Genomic DNA, 26,989 nt, shown 5'->3' with positions numbered 1-26,989 from the left:
CCCATATATAAACCAATTTAGGATATGGTATTTTGAAGTTTACTATAAGGTAAATAGCAAGTCTAGGGTGCTACAGTTCTGTCTGTGCAATAGGCAGCATTAGCAGACATAACAGAAGCCTTGCTTAAACTCGGCTACTTCACAATCTTTTCAAAATTAGCATTCTCAACAAAAGTGAGAGAATATGATAATAAAGATGGGTGCTTTGTAATGCTTGGAATAGTGAGTAGTAACTCAGTGTTTGTACTGTGTCAACCACTAAAATACTGAATAAATAATCTACTAATTCCTAACTTCCTAAATTTTCCCATGCACCATTCCAAGGCTCAGAGAAGGTGAAGCTGGTCTAGACACTGTTACTAGGTTAATGCTGCAGAAGGATCTCAGATGACAGTCAAGGAAGATGAGTATAGGTTGTATAGATTTCTCTGAGATACAAAATCAGAGGCAGCATGAAATGAAATTTTAATCTTTTTCTATCATAAATATTAAAACAAAGTCTTACTATTTATATAAAATCTTTACAATCTGTACACCTTTTCAATCTTCTCAGACAGCATTAAACTTTTTCAAGTTGCCATAGAGATCAGTTACAACAAAATAACAGATGCTGCTAGAACAAAAACGTATTTCCAAAACATATATGAGATAATCTAACAGCAATTGTATTTAACCTGAATATGAACAGTAGCCCTGCCTTGTAAATTATGATACTACTCAGTCTATTTACTTTAAACAATCAGAATTCACACTTAAAAAATAATGGGGAATGATGTTTGTTCTTTCTGCCTTCTTGTAAGTAGAGCTGGACCTAGAGGAGGAAGTTTCCATTTGAGAACAGTGTTTCCATTTGACTTAGCCATGACAAGGTAAATTTCAGTATCACTGTTTGATAACATGAATTCTAAACAGCACTTTTAATTGTGTCTCTTTTTCCTAACATAAGGCAACTTGAAGATTAACACAAAGGCAAGTGATTCTTTCTGGGTAGCATTGTCAGTTTTAACAGTTTCCCTGTAGTCAGGTTCCACTGTTAAGTCTTTCATACGGGAAAAAGGAAGTCCCAGAAGAAAAGAAGGGACTAACAGCACTTTAGGGAAAAAAAAAAAAAAAAAGAAAAGAAAAAAAAAAAAGAAAAGAAGAAAAAATAAAAGAAAAAAAAAAGAAAAGAAAAAAAAAAAGAAAAGAAAAAAAAAGAGGGGGGTTGAGTGGGGAGGAAGGAGACAACTTAGGGGCTTTAGGCAAATAGAGAACCTGAAGGTACGTAGAGAGCTCTGAAGTTATCCAGGTATCAGCTGACTTCTTTGAAGCAGGAAGTTTTCAGCACACATGAAGCACTGCACACTTGTTCTGAATGACATTCCTGCAAACAGCTCCTTTTTAAATAACAAGCAATCGTCACAGAGAAACATTAACTTAACACTTAGGACTGTACAAATCTGTGGTCATAACTCAGTTTGGAGTATTAAGTAGTTAGGTATACAGTAGCCTTTGGGCTAGCTGCTCATGTTAGGGCATTTTGCTTTTAACTACGAGGTTATGTTCATGAACTCCACATTCCATACCAATACAAAGATTATGTATACACACAAATTCTATTCAAATCCAGAGTTTGGACCACCAGTGAGCACTTACCTTGGCTGTACAACAAAATTTATGAGGCTTAGCTGCTCCTCTGGGGTATCTTTTAAATAAATGAAAATATATTCAACTTTTATCTTGTTTAATAGTTGTAGAAACAGACATTTATTTGCTAAATGCCTACTAGTTTGCAGACATGACCTGACAGCCATTCTGATTGCCTCACTGACCAAAGTGCAATCCCATGTTACTTGTTAATTCAGGTTTAGTGTATGAGTTTAAAAAGCTGCACAGTCTTCAGAGCTGTTTTTTATATGCATTTCAGTTATTTACAGTAATGTTACAGAAAATCTACTACTACTACTCTTCCCCTCCATTTGTTTTTACTTATAGACAGTTGCAAGCACAATCCAATTTCCAGACAATTTTGAATCACTAAACTGGCAAGAACATTCAAATTAACTTCATAAATAAAGCATTTGTATAGTTGATAATGACTGTAAATTGTGGATGGAATATTTATGCCACTTTGAACACAAAGCGCAGATACTATTGTCATTGACTAAATTTCAGTGTATAATGGAACTGGTAATTTAGAAGTATTGAGCATTAAGTGGACTTTGTTTATGATGTTTGTGTGATGACAAATATACAACTCTAAGTGTACATATTCTCTTGGAATGCAAATGCAATTTTCAAATAGGCTATTTTGAGAAGTAGATTTATCAGTAACTTGAAAGACTGTTTTAATTTTCTCTTAACAATATATACACTTTGTGTCTTTAAGTTACCTCCCTTGCACCTTTTACTATACAAAATTTACAGACATAGGAGCACACTCATCTTGACTCTTTATGTAAAGTGCATGTGAAATCTAGGAGAGAGAAAATGGAGAAATCTTGTTAGGAGCTCTGAAATGCAGTAGCTGTTGCACAGGGATTGCCGTACAGTTTCCCGCATAATATGGCTCTAAAGGTTGTGCTCAACAATGGCACCTACTTTGACGTGAGAGAAATATAATCAATCTTGTCCCATATCTACTGTATGGATAACTTGTTGTAAGGACAAGTTACCCCTTAAACCAAATAAGTGGAATTAAATGTTCCAAGTCATGGCATGGAAGCCGTATTCAATGTCAAGTCTCTATAGTCTCACTTCTGTTACTTTAATAAAGGTAATTGTTTAAGCAGCAGAACTTCTAAAGCTCTGAAAGATGCTTAAAATTTTTGTCAGTTTATCTTAAAGTGTATGGATCAATCAAATATCATTAGCTTAGCTACTTACTTTAATTTTCTTGTTAATTTTTGAATTAAATGTGACGTTCACTTAATGTTTTTAATTGGTTTCAGCTCCAAGAAGGAATTGTTTTCCTACAGTTCCACTTACTCAGCTTCATGAAACATTTGTTTGTATAAAACTGAGTTTGGAGTAAATTTGAGGTGACCCAGTCTTATGAATAGCTACTTTTTCAGAACATTTGTACAGTAAGGTATGCTGCTGGCAGCCAAGTAAGTCACAGGGAAATCAATATGGTCTTCAACAGGAATAGAGACTTCAACAACACTCTCACTCCTTTTAAAAGCAAACCCAGAAGATACTAGTTTCATTGCACAGATAATGCAAAATTTCCTTACAAGGTCAAAATTATTTTATACATTTGGGAGTGCATGTTTAAAAGGGAAATGTGTTGAGTGAAGAGAACATTTCCACTTAATATCCTTCAGATTCTCTCTCCAGTTCACTTGGTAAGCAGCTTTATCACAGCCCCTCTTTCAGTCATACATTCTTCTATTCCATAGAAGATTTTTCTCTCATCTGCTAGGAGCAGTCTCTGTGTTGTAGACCATCAACTACATTGTTTCTTTTCTGGATTGTGAGAGATTCAATAGTTTTGTGTGCCTGTTCCAGCTGGATCTTTAAACCTTCATTGTCTGCCTTTAGAATATTCCTTTCCTAAACAAACAAGAAAAAAAAATAGAGAATTGTATTTTATAATGCAACTTTTTGGGGACTGTCTGGTTGAATATTTAGGTTGGCTGCCATAAAAATAAATTGGTGTAGCTCTCATCAGAACCAGTAACTTATCTGAATATTTCCACAGTCTCTATTCTACCCGTTGTGTACACTCTGACAACTTTCCACCAGCTGGTATCTGAGTCATGTCCAAAACCTACACTTATCCACCCTCCACTGCACCTCTCATAACAACAGTAGTCTGGGGAAACAACAATACAGGTCATACATTACCTCTCTCCTGCTGCAGAAATTGCTGTACCAGAAGCCATTCATTCATAACATCATCTGCTGTTTAGTAATGAGGTCGGAAAGAGGGAGCAAGGGCAAGTGTAAATTACAGGGCTCAAATGAATGGGACATTTTAAAGAATGCATTTCTACAAGTTACATCCATGCTTCACATCCTTGTTGTATTGAATATACTGTTGATTGAAAGGGAAGTGGTTTGTACTGGAAGGTTGTCTTATCTTGGTCTTAAAAAACCATTCATCTTTGATAAAACACCAGTTCACTTTATCAGCACACCAAGGGATATTTTGAAAGTGATAATCATCATTCAAAGATTAGAGTGTGCTCCTGTGGTCTTCACAGAATAGTGATAAATATTGAGTAAAAAGTATGAAAATAAGACCTTGTTTCTCATAATTATAGCTAGATCCATCCATTAGTTACACCTCTGGAATGGTAATAGTTTCAGTTATAGCTGGATCTGTCCATTAGTTGCACTTTTGAAATTGTAGCAGTCTCTTTGATCTGTCTGGAGAGGTGTTTGTACAAACCTGAATTTGGGCCATGTTTGAGGTGACACAGTCACATGAATAGCTATTTTGTCAGAACACTTTAGAGTAACCTGAGACAATGGGGCTGATGCAGGTGAAATCTAGCAAGCATCATGTCTGTTCACAGCAAAATTTCTTGGTGGTGCTTACACTTACCAGTTGAGCAAAAGCAGAGCTCCCTATCCTCTCAGCCCCATATATTCTGTCACTTGAGGGAGCAGAGGCCACTAAAATATGTTCCTCATTTTATGAAGTAACATTCTGTCCTGAGTGATGGGATTATGTTCACATTCTAAAACTGGCAGGGATCAGTGTGATCATAACAATGTCCTCAAAGCCCTACACTAGAACTAAAATTTATCATTTAAATGAAGCATTGCTGGAAGTTAAGGTTTATGATGCCATTCATGGATTGTTTAATTGCAATTAAATTGGCAATCACTGGAGTGATTAAAGTGACACATTTCCACCCAGCCACTCCCCCACACATCAACCACTTGACCATACTGTTGTGTAAAACAGAATTTGTACCTGCTCAAGTTCCTGGTATGAGGGTTTACAGCTGTGATGCTCCTCCTTCATTTTCTGGCTGGAGTCCTTGTTTTCCCATTTAACAAATGCCTTTCTGCGGCCTAGGATTGGGCTTGGAAACGTGGATACTGGAGCTGCCTGGAGATAGGGATTTTCTGGCATCCTGTGTTCTTTCTTCTCTCTCCGCTTACGAGATACATCACCAGCCAGCAGTACAGGATCAGTCTGTGTACTTTTATGAATCACAGCTGGTTTCAGTCTCACTGAGATTTTCTGAGCTGAGGAACCCATGAGCATAATGGTTCTATCCTTGCTGTCTTCACTGTGCTCCACTACTTCTCCATTAGGAAAGGTGAATGATCCTTCTTCTTGTCCTTTAAAATATATATGGTAAATTAAGGCAATATCTTCTCCCAGAAAAGGAAAAACAGGAGGTGTGTTAATTAAACATGATCTTAATAAATAAAACATTTATTCCTTACTGAGTTTTACATTCATTGCTCTCCAATATAGGTGTCATTAGAAGTTTCTCAATGTTATGTCCCTTGAAACAACTCAGCCCGTCTCAGTAACACAAATATGGATCAGTAAGAGGAAAACAGGTGTGGCATCAAGGTCAGCTTGAGAAAAACTTTTATATGGGTAAGAGGTGGTTGTTATGTAGTGCTGCAGTCATTTCAGACACAGTCGATGCACATATTATCAAGAGAAATGGGCTGCATTGAGCTCTGCATGTGTGCTAATAGGAAGCCTAAGGTGGAATCCAGCAGTATGAGTCTTAAATATATCACAAAAAATTGATAATCAAAGTGGCAGGAAGCAGATTTGAAGAAGGTTAAATACAGTCAAAGAGCAGGAAAGAAATTCAAAGAAAGTGAATATACAAAGAGTTGGAACATGAAAATCAAAATAACAACAGAAGTAGCCTGGTGTTTTTCAAGGACAACATTCCTTCTTTGGAAGCCTACACAGTAATACACAGTAAGAAAATTTTATGCAGTTTGTTTGATATAAGGCAAAAAGAACAGAGAGGTGTAGGCTTTTAATTTCCAATTCTGTGGAAGATGGACAGATGGACAGAAGTTAGAGATTCAGCTACTGAAGTGGAAAAAATAAAAACAATTAGCTGTTGGTTTTCCTAGCATGCAGATACATAGGAAAACTGGCTTTATAAACTCCACATTAAAATTTGAGTCAGAATTGTAACATTGCAGTAGTCAATGTTACAACTTGCTAAAAATCAAGACTTGCTTGTCACAAGGTGAGAGAGTTAAGGAAGCCTGTTAGCTCTTCACGTCACAGGGCAGCTAGTTATTATGAGAGTCTAGCAGAATATTTACTCATTTTCTGGTGGAATTTGTACAACATACATTGTGTAGAGTGACAAGAGATCTCCTGGAAAGGGAGTCCATCCTTAGTCTAGAGCACGAATGGTGTTACTTGATACAAGCTAATATACACCTGTTTCTAATTTATATGTAGATGAAACACTGCAGTTAACTCACAAAACCTAAAAGGGTGCTGTACAACAGTTTTAAAAGAAAAAGAAGCAAAGAAAGGAAAAATCATCTACATATTTTGATCCTTTCTCACCAGGGAATTGTTCTTTAACTCCTACTGGGCAGAGGCTTGAAGCAAGAGCAGATGTTGGGCTGCTGTCTGCAACTGAAGTTTTGGGTCTTCTCTTGCACTCTATCACAACCAGGTCTTTGCACTGCTTATGACAGTTCATCCCACAGTCTGTAAACAAAACAACGTTTATGTGATTCAGTGCCTCTGGTGTAGCATCTAAAGTAGCTCTGACATTACTGCCTTCCTGGGAGGCAAGAAGCCTTCTTTGGTGTTCTCTTTGTGCATTACCTGTAACAACATCTGTAAAACAACATCCCTTTGCTATACATGCCTAAAACTCCTTTTCATTAAGAAAGTACAAAATGACACCATTCAGTCACAAAAGTGCTCTGACTGTAGGAGCTGCAGAGAAAGCTGATGCCTGTATGAGGAAGAAAACTGCAAAATAGATGTTAGGAATGTGCTGCACAATATTCACAGAATGGTGATGTTTCTGTCCAAGGGTCTGTTCCCAAACCCTCTGAATTCAGTCATGTCTTGTAAAGCATTAGAGCTGCCAGTTACAAGTTCCTTCATCTCTGCATTTCTTCTATCTGTCATACTATTCTTGAATCAGTCGTGTCCTCCCTGGGAGGACCTCAGATGGGTCAGCAGATATATCCACAGATCTCAGGATGATCACAGGTTTTTATTATTCCCTATCAATTATGGATTAAAATTAACAAAGTATAATTACCTTTGCATCTGTATCCTTGTTTAATGACTCCCCATAGCTGAAATTCAAACAAACAAAAAGCCTACATATTAATATATTTCTCTGCATGTTTGATACCCCCAGATAAAAAATACACTAAAAAAACACACTCTTTTCTAAGATCTGAGCACTTGCAGAATATCTTGTTTTCCTACACTTCTAATCAAAATGTCAAAATAGAACTATTTACCCCTTTAGCATAAGCTAAATAGAATATTTTATGTGACTCAATGACAAATAAAATATCTTGAGCTAGTCTACTGAATACATCAGCAGATGTGGCAGTTCCTCGAGAAGCTTTGGAGCTGGAGTAGATGGGGAATTCTTCTGTCTCAGCACCCTTATCTGATCTCAGCTGAACAGAAGATTGGAGGACAGTCAGTTTAATTAAACCTTCTGTGCCACAGGCAGAGGCATGTGATGCCTGTCTCAGGACATGAATTCTAGCAGCCCCGAGGAGTGGAAGGCTCTCCATTTGGAAGTCTTGCCTGAGACTGTTTTTGGTGACATTAACCAAACCCCACAAAGTATGAACCATGTTTAAACATACTGGCACTGCCAAGATGGGGGTAAAAGGTACCTTAAACATATAGAGAGGCAGAAATCTGGTGTTCACTGATGTTTTATATAGATCCATTTCTGTATATGACACAAGGCAATTTTGGGATAAAAAAGGCATAATTCCAAAGAAAGTTAACATAATTTACTAAAAATTAAGCTTACAAATCCAGCACAGTTGTCGCAGAAAGTGGGCCTTAAGTAAGTGGTCTCTTGGAAGTTGTGAGCAAAGCCAAGTCCTAATTTGGAATAGATTGAGCTAGCCCTCATGAAGTAAGCTGTTATTTCATCTCTGCTAATCAGACCTTCCCTGGAAGTAAACAAGAAAAGTTGTTTGTGAGACATAGCTTTTGTTAAATGCATAAGGAGAATTAAACATCTTTTTCTTCACATTTTATAATAGCAGTAGTTTAATGCACAAAAAACTAAAATTATCTTAGTAATCTTGCCAGTTGTTTCCAAAGTATACAGATGCTTATCTAAACATTTAAACTGCAGACTGACAGGATAAATGGAATATCTGCATATGTGATGCAACCTCAAAACTACTTCATAGTAAACCTCTGAAAAATCACTACTCTACTTTTCTATGCTCTAATATGTTAAGAAAAGTGTTCCTGATTTTATCAAAATATACATTTGCCAATTCTCTATTTTTAAGGGACAGCTTTATCATAGGAAAATTCTTTAGCAGTATATACTGGATATAATTTGAAAAATGATTATTTTTCTATTGTCTGTTTTTCCTTCTAAATGAGCTTGGATACCACTGCTGTAAGTCCAATGAAGACGTCATGCACAACACATTTAGAAGATGCTTTTGTCAGTTATGTTTTCACTTCTGTCTGTGCCTGAAGAGGATGCTTTTAACACCCTAATGATACAATACAATTTAAACACAAAACTCCTTAAATCTCTTCCAAAACAGATACGACAAAGTTGATAAGCAGGTACTCACCAGTCCTTAGCCATTACACAAAATGAAAATGGGAAACTGGCAGCAATCTTTTCAAATTCTTCCTGGGAAATGTATCCGTCCTGATCATGGTCATAATTTTTGAAGACAGACTGCACGAGGGAATAATATAATAGTTTAAAATGAGGATGGTCTAAATTACCATTTTAGAAAGCCTCCTACATTATTTATGGATTTCATCTCCCATCTTCTCCCAGTGTGTATTAAACAGTGCAACAGTCTAATTGTGGTTTTTTGCTTGAGACTAAAAAAGCATTATGATTTCTTGATTTGCAGCAAAACATAAGTCAACACAGGCGTGACTAAAAGCTTTGCAACACAACGACAGCTGTTTTTTACTTCTGCTTTAAGACCATTCTGTCCAGGCCCACATATACAACTTATACTAATGCACTCAATTAGTGGTCTTAATGGTGGTTTCTGTAGCCAAATCAGTGTAGCTGCCTAGCTAATTTTATCAGGTCAGTGTTATGAGAAAATCAGTTATAGGACAGAATTGTCAGGCAGACACCTGTTTCCACTTGTGGAATGTATTACTGTTTGTCACTGGCCACAAGGCAAGGAGCACACCCAGAATAAATTTAGAAATATATTCCAAAACAGCATGCATCAAAGGATGCCTCACAATATTAGAAGTACTTAGAAAGAAAAGGCATGAAGCAGGCAAGCAAAGATGAACTATTTGCATCTCTACCTCTATCAGTTTTGGAATCAATCACCTTACTTAGTAGTTTCCCATAAAGCAGGGGACACAAAAAAAAGCAAATGCTGCTTGTAACAAAGCCACTGAGAGGCCTCCTGTCAGAATGCATCAGTAACATGATGGAGGCCCTGGTAGAAATGGACTCCCTGGCTCCCTGAAAGAGTGACTCTGCAAGTACCCAAACCAGTATTCACACCTCCTGCTGGCCCTTTACCCACTGAAGGAATTTCCATCTCTGCCGCACAGCTGCTGCTGCTACTATTTACAGGTAGGCAAAAGTATCTGTTTGTGAGGACAGAAGTCCCATTCCGGTATTTTCTTGTATCTTGAGATTAAGGCTATAAACATTTACCATAATATGAAGTACACTGGCCAACCTTACTTACATCTACCATCCTCTGAACATGTTTGCTGATGGTTTTCGGATCAGGTTTTGGGGCCACTCCTGAGGCCCAGTCTGCAACTACAGGTGGTTTGGAAGGCGTCATAGGCTGAAAAAGATCGAAGTACCACATTAGTACTACATGGAGAGATTTTCAGTATTACACTTCTTCCATTTGTGACAGTGTACTATGTGACACAGGATTGCAGAAATGACCAGTTGGACCCAACATCGTTCTTTTGATAATTACATGGTCCTTAAGCTCTTTCTTAAATTGTTCAAAAGAGCAGTCATTCTTTAAATTGTCACAGTTCACTGACAGCCCTGTAAAATTACCATCTTTTCCATATTAATAAAACTGTAACAAAAGTACCACATAACACTCATGGATTTCATCATTTGAATCATATAAGAATTCTCCATTTGAATAAAGTTGAAAAAAGTATCAACTGCCAAGATTAAGATTGATGTCATGTCTCTACACAACAACTTCATTTGTCTTTGTGTTCATATTATAAAACCTGATATGGTGTAAACTCTGCCACATATTCTGTCTTAGACTTCATCATCAACCAACCAATTTGTGCTTTAATAGATTTCACTCAGTCTACAAAGCTAAAGTGTTTTTAATTTAGCATATAATAAAATAAAATAATAAACTGAATGCAGGAGATCAAAATTTCTTTTTAAAAAATCCTGGTTTTAATATACAATCACTCATAAAAGCCCTCCTCTTTTTAAGAATCTGTAAAGGCCCTTACAGCAGCTCGGTGACTCCGTGGCTCTCGTGCATACGAAAGTTCATAAATTTCATCTTCTGTGTAGTAAAGATCAAGGGACAGCTGAAAACAAACACATTAGTTTAATCCCAGAACAGTCACTACTACTTTATACACTTGCTGCTGGAGTGCACTCATATTTTTTGGTGCGTTACTTCTTAATTTAGATTACACCTAGAAAAAAATGAACTTGAGCTGCACAGGTGTTCGCAGTGGTTTAAAATGTGTCCAATTCTACATTACAGACTATTATTGCCATTATTTGGAAACCTGCAACATGGAGTATTGGGAGTTCAGAAGCTCCTGCATTGAAATTAATATATTAATTTCAATTAATATTTAATTTTAACATATTAATATATTTTTATATATATCCCGTCATATATACATGCATGAAATGATGACCAAAGTTCTACATATTTGTAATAGCTGTTTTTATAAAATATTTTTTAGAAGGAAAAAATACTTAGAATAATTTCAAACAAAACATTTAAATAGCAGGAAGAAGTAAGAAGTTCACCATTTCACATAGCTGAATTTCAGCCTCTGGGTATGTGTGCTTAATCACACACAAAGGTGCTCCCAGACAGAACAAATAACCTCAGGCACATAAGCATATTTATGTATTAGCTTTTTCCTGAAGCAGGGCTTGTAACCAGCAAGTGGAAGTGGAGTATCTGGTTTTCCCAAGATGAGGTTATTGTTAAGGCCAAACAAAACTGAGAAACAAGAAAGGAAGATTTACTCTTTTAATAGAAGGTAGTATTTTAAATTACTAGGAGAACCCAAAACTATAGTTTTAACAATGTCCTAGGTAGCATAAATTTTTTAGTCGCATGAGACTGACTAGATAGGACTGGGAGTGAAATACATCAACTGTATTTGACTAATGTTTATGTCAGACACTTTCTTAAGTACCAGAAGAGACTTGGTTAGAAATGCAGTATCTTGAGGGACTGAACTTTTGTGTGATTTTGTTGTCAACACAAGGAGTCTTCCTTCTGACAGTACAGTGAAGCAGAAATGAACATTTCCTTCTCTCATAGAAAAAATTTGAAGCATACTGCTGAACTGGCACCTCTACCCTTGCTACCACATAAATCATCACCAATCTTTTCTCTTCTATTCCTGAACGTTTCCCCTTTGGGGAAAAAAAATTACAACCTTATGTATTCATAGTTAATTAATTAATTTAATTCTCTATTTAGTTATTTGATAGGTATATGACATTTTTAATTGGATGTATTTATCTTATCTAACACACTTACTGTAAGCAAGTGAACAAGGTCCATATTAGCCTCCAGGGGAAGTGGCATTTCCTGGAGTTGTATCAGCTCATCTATGTGGTTATAGAGAGAATATAGTTTGTATACATTAATTTTTTTGTCCTCCAAGTAGTCTGGCATGCCCTCATAAAGGGATATCAAGTCTTTCAGGTGGACTCCAAGGATTGGGATCTTAAAGTTACTGCACTCGTTATAGGCACGTCGGTAACTATCATAATTTCTGTAAGATGAAAGCAATTCTGTCATTTCATTAAACACCTAAAAATAAGAAGAAAACAAAAAAATCGGCACTGGTTACTGTTTCTGCTTTTGTCATACAGCACAAGAACTTCCCATGTTATTTTTAAGGAATTTACTCACGACTCTTGAAAAAAAAATTTAAAACTTTGAATGAAATCTAGGTATTCTAGATTTTCTATACCCATAAATTAGGTATTATTAGGTATAATTACTAATACATAATTATAGATGGGTAATATATAACCTAATCTATAATGCTGGTCTCCTTACACTCCCCATTTATTCAAATGAAAATAAATATGATTCTCTTGAATCAGGGCAGTCTGTATTCAGTGTGTAAGCATAGCACAAGCTCTCTGACATTCATAAGAGCAGCCATCTTCACATTAAAATGTGGAATGCATTCTCTGACTTTCAGGAGACCAGCTGGAGCTGCTGGAGAGGTCCTGGCAGTGAAACCCTGTGCTGTGCCATGATCCCATCATGGTGTGATCAGAAGTCATACTATGGTTCAAGGCAGCATACCTGTCTTTTTAAGAAAAATTTTTGCAAGGAAATGAATTAGAAACAGTATCTTGGGTTTTTTAAAGGCCAAATTAATCTTTAGTCTAGCAGTATAAATGTTTCCCTTTTTTAAAATTATACAGGTACAAAGTTGACTCATTAACATAATAAAATCAATGGACTAATGTTTTCTCTGGGAAATTCCTGTCAAAGTTCTCCATTTGTAGCCTTTACTAACTGTTTGATGTAGTTAAACCTCGAAGTCTGTTTTCAAGTCAATAATTACCAGCCTTTTATTACCTGCTTTCTATTAGCTTTCTATTTCCTGTATACAATTTCTTGAAACAAAAAGTTATTCAAATGATGTGCACACATGCAATCCTTAAAATGACAAAATTTGAAAAACATGTTTCTAAAATTAGCTTTCTAACTGATTTGATAGATCCTGATAGCTGTAACCATTTCCAGTGGGAGGCCACACTTCAGGTCCTTACTCCAAGTATGCGCTGTTCGTTTAGGTTGATCATACTGTGACAAAAACAGGCTCATTAGATACCTTCATGGACTCTTTCAGGCCCAAAAAGAAGAATGTATCTTACTCTTTTAAGAAGTCTTTTAAGAAGCCACATGATGCTTAAGAAGCATTGCTAAAAAAAAAAAAATGTGCCTTCCTTCCCTTTTTTAATAGCTTTCATTGGTATTTCACAAGAATTTAACTGGAAATTAAGATTCCTAACAGTCCACCATACTATGTGGCTAAATTTGTTCAAGTCAAAATTAAATAAAACCTGTGAAATGGAAAGATCAGAAGAACAAAATCAGTCCTTTCACTCAAAGTGCAGAGCTCTGTGCTAGCATTTTACAGATTAAGGATGATCCATGTTACTACAGAAGACAATAGTTTTGTTTTCAAGTGTTCTAGGATCCAATTCTCTGTTTTCATGTTTGAATATTATTCTGAACTACTGCATGTAAATGAAAATGCAGCTCATCACATCTGAGACTAAATGAGAGAACTTAGAGAATCTATACAAGTCTTGAGGAAAGGTGGAAGTTGCAAGAAGTGTAGGAGTAACTGTTGATGTAGAAATTAAATAATAAATAAAAACCCTTCAAAGCCAAAGAAATTTTTTTTCTGTCTTTTCATCTTATCCAACGAAGTAGGGTTACTTTTAGTGTGTGCAGTGACAAAAAAAGTTAAAAGTTCAATTATTTGTAAAACTTAGAGAAGCAATACTAACCTTAATTACATCATGAGGAACACATGAGCTTGTTTCCTTGAGCCTAGAAATGGAACTGTGACAGAGACCTCCTATCACTGCCATTAATGTGTTGAAATTCTGCAGCTGGTGGAGCTTCTGTGTTCATATTAAAAAAAAAAAAACAAACACAAAACAAAGAAAAACCACAAAAAAACAGTATAATTTAAAAGTTCAGGTTGTTCGAATTTTAAGTTCCTCTATTGTCTTTGTCCAAAATCTTACAAGTTTGTGCCATTTGCATTTTGGTGCTGAGTTGTGCTTTTACTGGGTGTAACATGAACTTACTCTACTGTTATTAAATCAAATATTAAATTTTCAGATACAGTAAGTCTTCAAAGTACCTCTTCGTACTTCCCCTCTTCCCAGAGTCTACCACACATAAGAAACACTGCCTATTATCTTGGTTATGACTGCAGTTGAATTAGTATGCAAGGAATACAAGTAGGACCGTAGTTCTCCATTTACCCGGAAAGGTGTTTCTGGTGGAATGCTTCTAATTACAGCCAAAGCCATGAGAGTTGCTCAAGCTTTGGAAAGCTTCCCAGCCACAACTGGGAATCTCACATGCTGATTCAAAAGCAAGCCTAGTTTTACAGTGAAATAATTTCTTCAGAATGAACATGAGGAAGTCCTGGTGCTGTGACACTCTAATATCTGAACACTTGGTAAGAAGCACACTCACACAAATGCAGATGTGGCGTGTATGAACCAGGAGACCAGTGCCAACACTCCCAGCTCACCCTACAGTAGTAGGATGGGAAAAGCAGAAAAAAGGGCTGCATCAGAGAAAGACAAACACCAAACATGCTAAATTTTAACTGACCTGTGCAACATGAATAAACTTGATGAACACTTCAGCCCGCAGCTGTGGTGTTGGTCTGCTGAGCACCATTAGCTGCACCCACTGAGAGATACCATTGCAAAGAGAAATTGATCTTTCCATTGTTGGGTTCTCTTTCACACAACTATTCACAATGTAGTTCTGATAATCTGAGAACTTAAACAAAAGAAGCTTAAATGAAAATTCATGTAGTTTCATATGCCTCATGATCTGTGTGTGGACAGAGGCTTTGCAAATGAAATGTAAACTATATCTTTTATACCTGAACTATCCATAAAACTGAAATCTTTCATTTGTAAAAGCTTTGTTAAGTTCAAAGCAGGGACTTCCAGTAATTGAATTAACTGAAAGGTTTTTTTTGCCATATTTCAGAAGTCTTGGCTCTTATAAATCCTAGGGGGAGTAGAACTGGGACTTTCCTCCCAGACTCAGTGACTTCATAGAATCATTGACTTCTATTGGGAAGGTTAAACAGAACTTAAATTGTAATCTAATAACTCAGTAATAGTTTAAGGGAGTTCAGTCTTCTTCTTATGTATTCTGTAGCTTGGGCACACTTCTGAATTAAGCTACATCAATACAAAAAGCAAGCTCAATGGGAGTAATACAAAACTGTGATAAAACCATTAAGAGTGAGGGATGCAGAATCCTTGATGTTTTTAATACAGCTTGTGAGATTCTCTTATTTGATCAAGGCAATCTAAAATTTTTCAGTAGATACCTGCAACATAGTTCTTTTTTAAGCCGTTCTTACATTAAGATTAAAGAGAAGAAATAATTTGCTTTTGTTGATGCAATTTTTATCCATTGTGTTGATTTATCTATTAACATAAGTCCACAAGAATTTGAATCATCAGAAATTGTGACATAGGATTTTTACATGCATTCTTTACTACGGCCACTAACATCTTACCAAAAACACTCATAGCTGTAAGAGACATACATTCTTTTCCACAGGAATATGTGGAATAGCATTGATCTTTAAGCAAAGGTCAGGCTGTTGTTTGTTTCTTACTCTCCCTCTCTCACCTTCTTGCAACTTCACAAATTTTTTCCATTTGTTTAATAAGAATTATTAGCACTTTAAAAGCAGATGACAGCAGACACCTCTAGGTTTTTCCTTATTAAACTAAAAATTGAAGAAATATTAGTAATAAGTAGAGTTGTCTCTGAGATTACATAGTACTTACATTACAATTACTCTTTGAATTTTGAACCCAGACAGCTTTTCGCTGGATTTTTTGAAATTTAAGCAACTCCTATATACAGATAGATAATTTTTAAGTACCTGACTACATAATTATGAACTTCATAGCAGTTTCAGTACAACTATGAATTTTTTTTTTTTTTTCTCAGCAGTCATCTCCTTAGGAATTTTTTTTTTTTTTTAATGCTGAGGAAAATAATCTCTAAAGTGCTTCTTGAAAGTTTTGAATTAATTGTGGTACACAAATTTATTGAGGTCAACTATAACAAGCTTGTTAGTGGCAGATATGCTAAAGTAGTTTAGGTATTTAAATATTGCAAGAGTTATTGTGATGACTAACTTAAGAGCCTCAACAGGAATCCAGAATCCAAATTCTTACAAAAGATCGTGGCCTCCCTGTACTTTATGACTAGAGATTAAAATACTTTCTAATCACCAGCATGCCTCCAGTCATTACTCTGTGAACACCACTCCTTGCATTTTAATTTGCTGCAAGATGGATGGGATCTCATGGAATATTTTGCTGTATGCTGTGTATGCAATCAAATATTCCCATCTGACTTCCAAATGCCCAAGCCTTTAAATAGTTATTCCAGGGACTAGTAACACAGCTGGTCATTTTCAATCTTTCTCATGGTGTATGATACCATACTAGAATAATGAAAGGATTCTGCGGCTTAGCACATCATGAACATATTCTGCAAAGATTTAATTAATATAACTAATTATTAATTACATATTATTTTCTGACCCTAAGTCTCGGCAAGCTCAATTTATACAAAAACATATGCAGGTACCCTGCACATAAAATGCATACATGTATGTAACTGTTGGAACTCCATGACACACCTGACACTCTGACTAAAACCATACTTGTTATACTCATTAATTACCTTACATCTGCACAGAGGTCTTGAAAATGGTAAGTTATATAAGCTTTGCATATTATTACTGCCTACAGGCAGCAATCTGTGCATGACTTCAGTTCTACAGCTTTTCGAGTTTAACACAAAACACAGAGTCACGTACTGTCAGCTCAAAACCAAGTACATGAAAACACGACTGTGAAATCTTCCACCATCTAGTGAGAGCCCCTTTTCTTGCATAGGTTCAGCTCCATATTGTAGTGTTACCAAAAAACCCACCAAAAACAACTAAATAACAAGCAACAAAAAACAAACAAACAAAAAAAAAACCAACAAAAAAAAGCACTGAAAAAAACACTTTGCTTTAAGTCTTACTATCACACAGACTTTGCAACACTCCTAGATTTTGGTCCATAACATTAACTTTTCCATGTGTAAACTGTATCAGGTTTGAAAAGAGGGAATGTTGTACCATACAATGATGCAAGTGAAGCCAAGGTGCATAGGGAAGTTTGCATCTTAGCAGCTACAAACATTACTGAGACAATAAATCAAAGGAAAGAAAAAATATCTTAGATAAATCCTTTAAAAATATTTTTGTATATGAAAGCTTGTATAATAAAATATGTTTAACTTATTAAATTTGCATTAAATGCATAATTTTTATGCATTAAAAATGGCATTTTCTAAAGTGCTTTCTTATCTCTGGTCTTTATTTTGTTATGCACAATCAAAAAGGCAAGCAGAGTCCAGTGGCCATCTTCAGTGCAGTCCCTTAATCACTGCACAGGATTGCTGCACTGTTCACTACAGAAGGTTAGCACTCCAGGAGAATATTCCAAGTTTCCTTTATCCCATTTCAGCCTGATTACTGATTTGAGTCAAAGGATGCTGCCTGTTCTTGTGCCCAATGACATCCCGAGCTTCTTTGGAAGGTTTTCTCCTCTCCTTCCAAGTGATCTTGCCCCAGTTCTCCCACAACTGAGGTTCATTCTCTCACTCCCATATGGTTGTAGTAGAAGGGTAGTTACTCAGAATCTAAGTTACATTCAATACTAGTAAAAGAGTCTGGAAACAGACTCAGCATGTCCAACATCCTCTATGGCAGAGTTAATCTTGTACTACTGCCTACCTCTCTGCCATATTTCCTATGTTTTTCCTATATTTGCTTAATATTAACAAATAATTACGTAAATAAATAAAATAAAAATAACTTACTGATATTCTTCTGAAAGACTTAAACTCAAGATAGGTAAGGTGGTCTGACAGCTCCTCTGGCTCAAGGTGATCAAAAAGAAGTGACACTTTCCTTTTCTTACTGGTGTTGGCCTTTACACGCTGTGTCAGCTTTCTAGACCAATCCCTAGAATTTCTTTTAAAACACAATTACTCCAAGTTATTTACTGAAGAGCAAACTTTTCCTCATTTCCTAAGTCAGAGGTAACATTGTTTTCATGCCTTACTGCATTAAAAAATGAATTATTTGAATTTCAAAACAGCAAACTCCTTTCATGCATTAGAGATTATATGACAAAATATTATTGCTACTCTTTATTGTATTGATGTAGCACTTTAAGTACAATACAGCTGTCTTACTAAACATCATGAGAGTCTATATAATTTCTGCAATCAGTTCTACATTTTCAGAATAGCAGTAACTTTGCCTTCATTGAACACATCCAGCGCTCCGCCATTTAGTAACCCTTAGATTTCCTTGAGCAACCTCTGAGTATGAACTGTCTCTCTTTGCTATTGACCCACAGAGTAATAACATTTATTTCAATTTGAAATGCTAAATATCCTCTATCATAACCAGATCCAAAATGTAAGCTAAATTCTGCTCTGCTTCAGCCTGTGCATTTCCAAAGTACAAATAGACACTTGTTTTGTCAGTTGTACTGTTCCACAGAACTATCTCACTGGGCAAACATGTCTTCCCAAGAAAGAACTATGTGATGTACAACTCTAGGATTTATTCTTGTCACAACAAGTATTTTATAACCAAAGTCATCTAAACAATATCAAGAGTCTGACAACACAAAAACTATATCCTCACTTACCTTTTTTACCTCATCTGTTATTCAATCAAATTTTATACTTTTTTTCAGTGATTTCAAGTGATCTTGCAAAACCATTAGGTATCTACAAATTTTCTAAGTTCCCTGGACAAGGTAAAACCTAGCTGTCATAGATAATCAGCGCAAAGTCTACACTGTAACTAAATTCAATCTAAGCCATTCCTGAAAGGCATAATGTTCCACTACATAATGTATATTTCATCTGTAATGAAGTATAAATTCTTGTTAGGATAGCTAAAATATTACTTATGAGAGACGTTATATTAGAATACAGGAAATTCAGAGCAAAATTTTGTTTTCTGAGTATATTGAGACTTCGACACTCACATTTGAGATGTGTCAATTAGACGACAATGTAACTCCTCACCATTAGCTCGAACCACTTCTTGAAATTCCTCCATAGCTGTGGATAGTTTAGAGTCCATTTTGAACATAATCCAGAATTCTGTAATCCAATACCTATTAAAATTAAAATAAACATAATAAAAAAAAAATTTTTTATTTAGTTAGGCTGAAATTTAGTATGACCCTGTGTGGCTTGCGGAATGTTCCTTTGGTCAGCCCAGGTCAGCTGTTCCAGCTGTGTTCCAGTCTCAAGCTTGCCCCCAGCCTGGCAGGGGCAGATGTGAAACAGAAGGCATTGATGCTGTGCAATCATTGCTCAGCAAGAGGTAAAATAATGCTGAGTTTTACTCACAGATTCAACACACAGCATTATAGAGGCTGCTATGAAGAAAGTTATCTCCATCCCAGGCAGACACAGTACCCAGCACTATGCATGTAAAAACCTGTTCTTGTTGGAAAAGTGGAAATGCACATTTTTATGGATGCATGTAAGTTTGAATTTGCCTGGAAGCAAAATGTTACCAGCTCTCACACAGTACTAAAGCATGTTGACATAACCAATAATAATCTGCTCTGAGATAATAAAATCATCACAATTTAAAACAAATTCTACTTTCTTGTTACTAATAACTTCCCCCTTTGTGAAAAAAAGCAGTATCCTCAATCTATTAGAGCTGAATATTCTCCTTCCCTTCTGTTTTCTCTAAACTGAGATACTTTATTATACTTAAAAGGTAAAAATTAGTGTTCCAGGACCATTGTAAGTAGAATTACTAAGGAGATTAACCTACCAAATGCAAAAGATCTTTGCTTAGCATAAAAATATCTGCAATATCTCACTTAGTTTTTAACAGACCTATATAATAATACTATAATAAACACTTCTATCATTTCCTGAGCACTGTCAATTTTCACAGATGTTTAAGATACAGATTCATATAGACTCCGTTCAAAATTTTGATCTGACAACTCTTGCACTGATTTAAACAGATCTGCTAAAAGCCAATTGGACCTTTTTGTGTAGAGCTGCTAAAGTGAATATTGAAAAGCTGTTTCTCTTTTTAATGTCAATTTCAGACATGAAAAAAAGTATTTATATTTGTCACATGGACAACTGCAGACTAATGACTAATAGTACCAACCACAAATATACTCACCTCACAAAATAGCAGATCTTCACACACAACATGGAAGAATTATTTTCTAAAGCATTAAGATAGGTAGAAAACTGTTAAGGAAAACCACATCCACTCACATATCATGTAAAATGTAACATGCTTGATATTTCCCAACCTGTAAGCAATAACAATCATCCTTACCAAAGTTTATTGCAATAATGACTACTATGAGTAATATTGATGCTGTTGCCAGAGTACTGAGTAGTGTTAACCAGTGAAGGGATTCTTTTTTCTACATGTTTCTTTTCAACATGCCTCACAGTTTCTCATTAAAATTGTGCATTGACACCTGCAATTAAAATTTGAAATATTCATACCATATTTATCAATCAATGCATTTATAAAGCAATCCTTTTCAGCTAAATCACTGGAGATAAAAAAAAAAAAAGCTTTTTTCTTTTAAACATAACCAGTTGTAGACAATGGCAGAACAAAATGTAAATGCCTCTCCATAGTAACCTTACCTTTCTAGCTACAATTCATTTAATTTGCTCTGGTGACTGAAAGGAACAACCATATATTTAGTCTATTAGCTCCTTAAAACATGTTTTGATATTGTAGCCAATGTCTGTTGAAGTAATAGAAAACCAATTTTGAAAAATGTATTATATATATCTTGATTCTTCTGATGGCACATATTTTCAGGCCTGAAAAACATAACTTAATGAAAATACCTTGTGGATCCATTCACAATCTGATTGCAATTAACTGCAGCCTAAATCTACCACAGCTGAGGGGACATACCATCCACCCTTTCAGCATGCTTACACTAAGCTGACTACAAAACTGGTGAAGTCTGAGTAAGTTCCCAAATATTTTTAAGGGCCCCTCTCTGAATGACTAGAATTAGATGGCTTATAAAGAACTTGTAACCACCTGAAACCACTCCCATAATTTATGGGATGGGAAATGGTGCAACTGGAACACTTGCAAGGTTTTGCAAAATACAAGAGCCCAGACTACCTGATCCATTCAAAACTGTCTTTAACTTTCAATGTCTTTACAGGGAGTTACACACAGAGTTAAAAACCAAGCTTGCAAAATATGCAAGTCTAATAAAAGTTTGAATTGCTTTTCTGGTTCTAGAAAACGTTCCATCTCAGAAAGAAGATGCAAGAACTGACTTAGTTCCATTTTCCAAGAGCTCAGGAGCCTAAGTGAAATGCTACACCACACCACAGCTGTAGCTTAGCACACTTGATCCATCACCTGCCATTAGAGAAGCAGCAGGACAGTCCTGCTACAGACAGACAGTCAACGCTCCAGTAAAACTCTGTTGCCAAGGGTGCTGCTTGTAAATGCTTGGAAGATACAGAGTTTAGGAAAGAAAAGATTATTAAATTGAATTGTATCAAAATTGGATGGAGATTCTTAGCATGACAGGTCTCCATCCTGTACTGTGCTCATCTAATTAGGAGTAAACATTTTGTAAAGCTAAGAAGACAGGTAACATATTCCACAATTAAAAATTCCAAAGAAAGACTAGTATTGTGAATATGATCTAGTAGCTACAAAAATCTAGTGAGCCAAAAACACACATATGAGTTCAGGCGGTCAACTTAAAATAGGAACAAATAGAAAGGAAAAGCTTATGGCTAATTTCAGCAATTTTGAGCATGTGTGAGAGAAATAATTTTCATTGAAAATTTTCACACCCTGATGATACAATTTTGTTCTTTGCTGTTTGACTTGATAGCGGACAGAGACAGAAACAGATTTGAAACTTAGCCCAGGTTCACAGTACCTAATTGAGGTGGCTACACTCATCTGCATTCATCTTACACCTGCTAGATATTCCCACCACAGCCAACAGAGGGTGATTTATCCTACTTAAAGCCTGACTTGGAGTTTCATCTTTTCCTCTGTGTATAACAAGTTAAACCCAACAAACAAAAAACACCAACCCTAAACCAAACTAAAGCACACCATACAACCAAAAACTGTAAAGAACAAATATACAGCTTAATTAGTGGAATACTAATACACCCACAGATTAAATATCCTCTACTTACCATCTTGAACTCGTCAGGCTATCAGGTTACCTTAAAAGCAGATGAACATTACAAAGGATATAGATCAACAAGTTTCTGAAGCATGTCTGCAGAGGAGATGAAAAACTGATGCATGGCCAGAATAATTTTTAGCAGCTGGTTGTTTTGACATGCATTTCCTTCTAAATCTAAAAAACAAAAAGGATTATTCATATTGAAATCTTGCTATACTTTCATAAACAATTTGCAACAGGCTCTTTCAGAATCCTAATTCTAATCAGGTCTGTTCATGTATGCTATTTCAAAGATAGCAGTAACTTACTAATAAGAAAAAAAAAGATAAACAAAAAAGATGTGTCTCAAAAGTAATCAGAATCCCATATAATTATACATAATTATCTAAGCCCAGCAATGTTAAATGCTTAGCTTTAGGCATATGAATACAAACTTGCAAACAAATCACTGAACTGTAGAGCAAAGTAGTTCAGTTACTGATCCACCTCAGCCAGTCCTTGGTATGACTACACTTATCAAACAGAACAGCAATATTCTCAAGTATTTGTGAGCCTTTTTGTACAGATGACACACATAACACCAAAGTGCACACACAGAACAGGATCACAGATGTACATGGAATGAAATACAACATATGCTAGAAATTCAGAGGTTAACCTGTGCATATTCCCTGTGCTGGACCTAAATGCACTGCACATCAACTTGAACTATGCATTACAGCGATTTCAGCAGAGGAACGGCTTTAGACTACATCTGTCTTCTAGTGGGGTTTTTTTTTTCCATATGTCAAAAAGATCAAGGGCATGAAATGTAGCAAAACACTTTAAGAAGTTTCCATTTCTACAATAAACAGTGGTGAAAGTGTTTGTAAATATTAACTGACAATGTTCTCCCACAGCCAGTCATAAGAAAACCTAACTAGCTTGAACTGGACTTTGACACCCTTTCGAATACAAAAGAAAATTTATCTTCTTGAATTATTTTAAATAGATTAACCTCTATGGGAATAAATGTAGTTATCTCTTTAAAAAGCAGTAGCAGGAACAAGATAGAGACGCAAACCACAATATATTGGCAAAATGGAAGAGGGATGTGAAACAGCAGATTTCCAGTATATGAAATGACATCTACTGCTAGGGAAGGTAGGGAGAAGGCACTTTAATTTGCACATCACCAAAATGGGACATTAAACATAGCCCATTTGCAAAACATGATGATCCACATTAGTTACTGGGTGAGAATTTCCATGCCCTTTTACAGGAAGATACCAAATGTATCTACCTTCAGTGAAACGGGCAAGGGGAAAGCCTGCCTGTCCTACAGCCCATGAATGAGGGCAGAACAGACCCCAAAGAAGTCATTGATCTTCCTTTTGGCTTATGCTACAAGTTCTGTTTTACAGCATGAACCAAAGTTTACATGTTCCTTTTTTGCGTTCACACATAATTTCATTCCTTACTAAAGGATTTACTTCCTTACTGAGGGAATACTGACAGATATAATATATTTCTGAGATATAAACTGCCTAGGTATTACAGCATGAGCACTGACGGCAAACCAGCAAGTTATTCAGCTAGAGAAGTGGGAAATTTGCAGAGGAAGACTGGGACATCAAGAATAAATACTTAATCAGGCCTTTAGTATTTGGCATTTGAGTGTGTACCCTTTGAGTGTCTTCATGAGGAGTAAAATTATTTTAGGCCTTGCGCACAGAGGCCTGTATCAGTTTTCTTCCTTTGACAAAACTTGGTGTTCTGCCAGAAGCTCCATCCACTAGCCCCTGTTGGATCAGGAGCACAGTTCAGTATATGCTTAACTTGGAAGCTAAGTGGATATGTGTGCACATACTCTTCAGAATATACACCTTCCTGTAAGTGCTCAATATAGATAATTTCCAGACAAAGACAAAAAATAACACTCTCCCTTCCTTAGCACTTTCATTGTGTGCATTCTGTGCATTGAGTGCATTTCATTGTGTGCAAAATCCTCTGCTATGGCATAACACAGGTACCACCTGGCCACAGCTTCCCATTTGAATTTTTGTTTTCTAGAAGGTCGCTCTTCCATTTAGCTTTTTTATGTCACAAAGGTACAGAGAAAAACAGCATGTTCTGCCTATTATTAGTAATTAAATCAACACATTTATGATGCTTTCCTGCATACTGAAAGGACATTTATGCTTCACCGCATCCAGACCTAATTATCTTGCAACAGAGATACACTTCATTACAATGGCATGCTATTATTTTGCACACATTAAAGCAATACTAGGTTTGGGGCTATCTGTTCTCTCATCCAACTAAAAGTCTCACCTTCACAAAAAAAAAAAAAAAACCATTGTATTTGTGGTGGCTTAAAAAACAAAATAAATACTCTGCAAAAAGAAATCTAAATGTTCCCAGTAGAGTTGAGCACTGAACAGCAAGCCTGCATGGAACTGTACCAGCCCACAATTCACAATGGTAAAGCATCTTTGTGCAAATGCCAGTAAGAGGGCTGTCCTGGCTGTGCTGCAAGCTGCCTCTGCAGCATTCTCCTGAACCCCCAGCAGGTTTGTTTTAAAACTCCTTTTCATTTCCGTTTGTATACCTGCTTCTAACCACACGGCCTACCGAGCAAAACCACTGAGTGAACACTAACTAAAGTGGGATGGGTGTGCTTCAGTTAGTCAATTTACATTAAAGAAAGCTGCAAATTACTGCATAAGCCTTAGATTTGTCTCACTGCCACAAAATATAAATAACCAACTGGTTATTGCATGTTTTTCTCCTGTAAATTCCCTTATTGTATTAAGATTTTTAATAAATATACTCTGAAACCAAAAAAGAAAGCAGAAGTTGAACATACTTTTCCAGCATTTAACTCTATGAGTAAAACACAATGACAGTTAATGATAAGTATTTTATGATCCATGTAGTAGCATAAAGCCAGTAATAACTACAATTACAAGAGTTCCATTTCTTATATGAGACTCAGAACACACAAGGGCAAGAACCTTCTAATTTAGGCCCATCAGCCACTCTATTGCATGGGTCCATGAGTGACTCTAATCCCTGATTTAGAAATAGCTTAAGTATCTCTAGGTCCTTGAATGCTTTGGAGAAACAAATTACTCAAAAATCAGTAAGTAAGGCTTTAAGAGCAAACTACCTGCTTTTCACCAGATCCTGATGGCCACAAGCCTGTGGTAACTACTTAACAGAAAGAATATCTTCAGTAGAGAGGATTGCTGTACTGAAACCTTCCCTCTGATGCATGAGTGCAACAATAAGGCAGTAGTAGGAATGCCAAGGATGTCTTAACCAAACTGAATTTTGCAGGAAAGAAAAGTTAGCTTTTCTAGGTCTAAGAGGCCTTTCTTTCATAAGCACCATCTTTATTTCATAAGCAGGTTCCAACGGTATCACCTAGAGTACAATTTGAAATGAATCAGAAGTGAATCACAGAGCACTGACATCACATGATCAGTGACTAAGCTACTAAGAACACGAATAACTTCTTGTAAACTCCCTTAAGTCTTCCAGTGGTTATCAAAATGTGGCACCAAAAACAACGCAGTGCAAGAAAGTATCAAGCAATTGCCAGAAGTTAAGTGCAAAGCTGAAAGTCGTGGGTTGCTATTCTGATGTGTTACATAGAATTCTTCAGGACTTCTGCAATTTTTTTTCTAGTAGTTTAAAGAACATAGTGTGGGGATGGTGCTATTAATGTCTGCAAAGATTATTAAGTCAACATGTGATCTGAAAACTGAGGGAACTTATGTTCTTAAGGTCTCAAGGTTTCAAAGACCTTGATATAACACACAGACATGTAAGAAAAATGCAGATATATACAGGAATACATGGTAGGGCTTAGTGGCTGAAATGAAACAGCTGTAAGTAAATGCATCTGCCTCACATGCGAGGTCCAGTACTGCAAGATAACTTTAAAATGGCTAGAAGCAACCAAAACTATATAAAATATTTCATGAGCATTTTACAGATTGCCCCTGGAAACTCCCTTTACAAACAGGAAAGAGTCTGTTCCCCTTCTGCTTAACACTTAGGCAACCCACAGGAGCCTTCTTATTCCAGGCTCACTACTTCTGTGTTGGAACTTGACACCCTGTAACAGGGCTAGTCATTTAACTCTCTTCATTAAATGGAATACATTCGGCCAGAATCTGATTCATAAGAAGCCACCAGTCTCCTTATCAGTTATGACACCATTATTGAAGGTCAGCAAGCAGATTTAACTTAAACTAATTTTTTAAAGACAGCTGAATACACAGTTGATGGCAGATCTCAGGCCTAGGAGCCAATATCTTGTATTCTGTTGCTCCAATGCAGAAATAGCTTTCTCAAAATCATGTTTCAGAATCAGTTTAATTTGTTCTTAAAATTCTACAGTTATGAGGACTTCACAGCTTTTTTAGGCGACTTATTCCAATGCTTGAGTTTCTCTATCATTTAAGAGTTCTCCTTTCTGTCTAATTAAATATTTCAGGCAACTTGGGCTGCTTCTTTTTCCTAACAATGTATTTTCTCTCTTTAAGGGTTGCATCCCT

At 36.1% G+C, this 26,989-nt stretch overlaps 1 protein-coding gene across 4 annotated transcripts in view; it reads right to left on the bottom strand.

Moving 5' to 3' along the window:
- Positions 1–441: 441 nt before the first annotated feature.
- Positions 442–26,989, bottom strand: part of RASGRP1 (RAS guanyl releasing protein 1) — a 38,085-nt gene continuing 11,537 nt past the window's right edge. For 3 of the 4 annotated variants that reach the window (XM_072930152.1, XM_072930154.1, XM_030274553.4), the window contains exons 3-17: positions 22,511–22,616; positions 20,417–20,479; positions 19,242–19,373; positions 18,055–18,208; positions 14,746–14,919; positions 13,902–14,018; positions 11,899–12,174; positions 10,613–10,693; positions 9,856–9,960; positions 8,749–8,858; positions 7,956–8,100; positions 7,215–7,251; positions 6,500–6,646; positions 4,907–5,280; positions 442–3,534 (exon numbers count right to left, since the gene is read on the bottom strand). In XM_072930152.1, the coding sequence (XP_072786253.1) occupies positions 3,400–3,534; positions 4,907–5,280; positions 6,500–6,646; positions 7,215–7,251; positions 7,956–8,100; positions 8,749–8,858; positions 9,856–9,960; positions 10,613–10,693; positions 11,899–12,174; positions 13,902–14,018; positions 14,746–14,919; positions 18,055–18,208; positions 19,242–19,373; positions 20,417–20,479; positions 22,511–22,616 (2,156 nt within the window). In that variant the 3' untranslated portion in view covers positions 442–3,399. Of the gene's footprint in view, positions 3,535–3,828; positions 3,886–4,906; positions 5,281–6,499; positions 6,647–7,214; positions 7,252–7,955; positions 8,101–8,748; positions 8,859–9,855; positions 9,961–10,612; positions 10,694–11,898; positions 12,175–13,901; positions 14,019–14,745; positions 14,920–18,054; positions 18,209–19,241; positions 19,374–20,416; positions 20,480–22,510; positions 22,617–26,989 lie in introns of all 4 variants that reach the window. The other variant, XM_032748816.3, reaches the window with a different exon arrangement.

This window comes from Taeniopygia guttata, chromosome 5 (assembly GCF_048771995.1).
Source record: "Taeniopygia guttata chromosome 5, bTaeGut7.mat, whole genome shotgun sequence".
NCBI lineage: Eukaryota > Metazoa > Chordata > Aves > Passeriformes > Estrildidae > Taeniopygia > Taeniopygia guttata.
The sequence above is the reverse complement of the archived record's forward strand: the minus strand, read 5'-3'. Positions and strand labels throughout refer to the sequence as shown.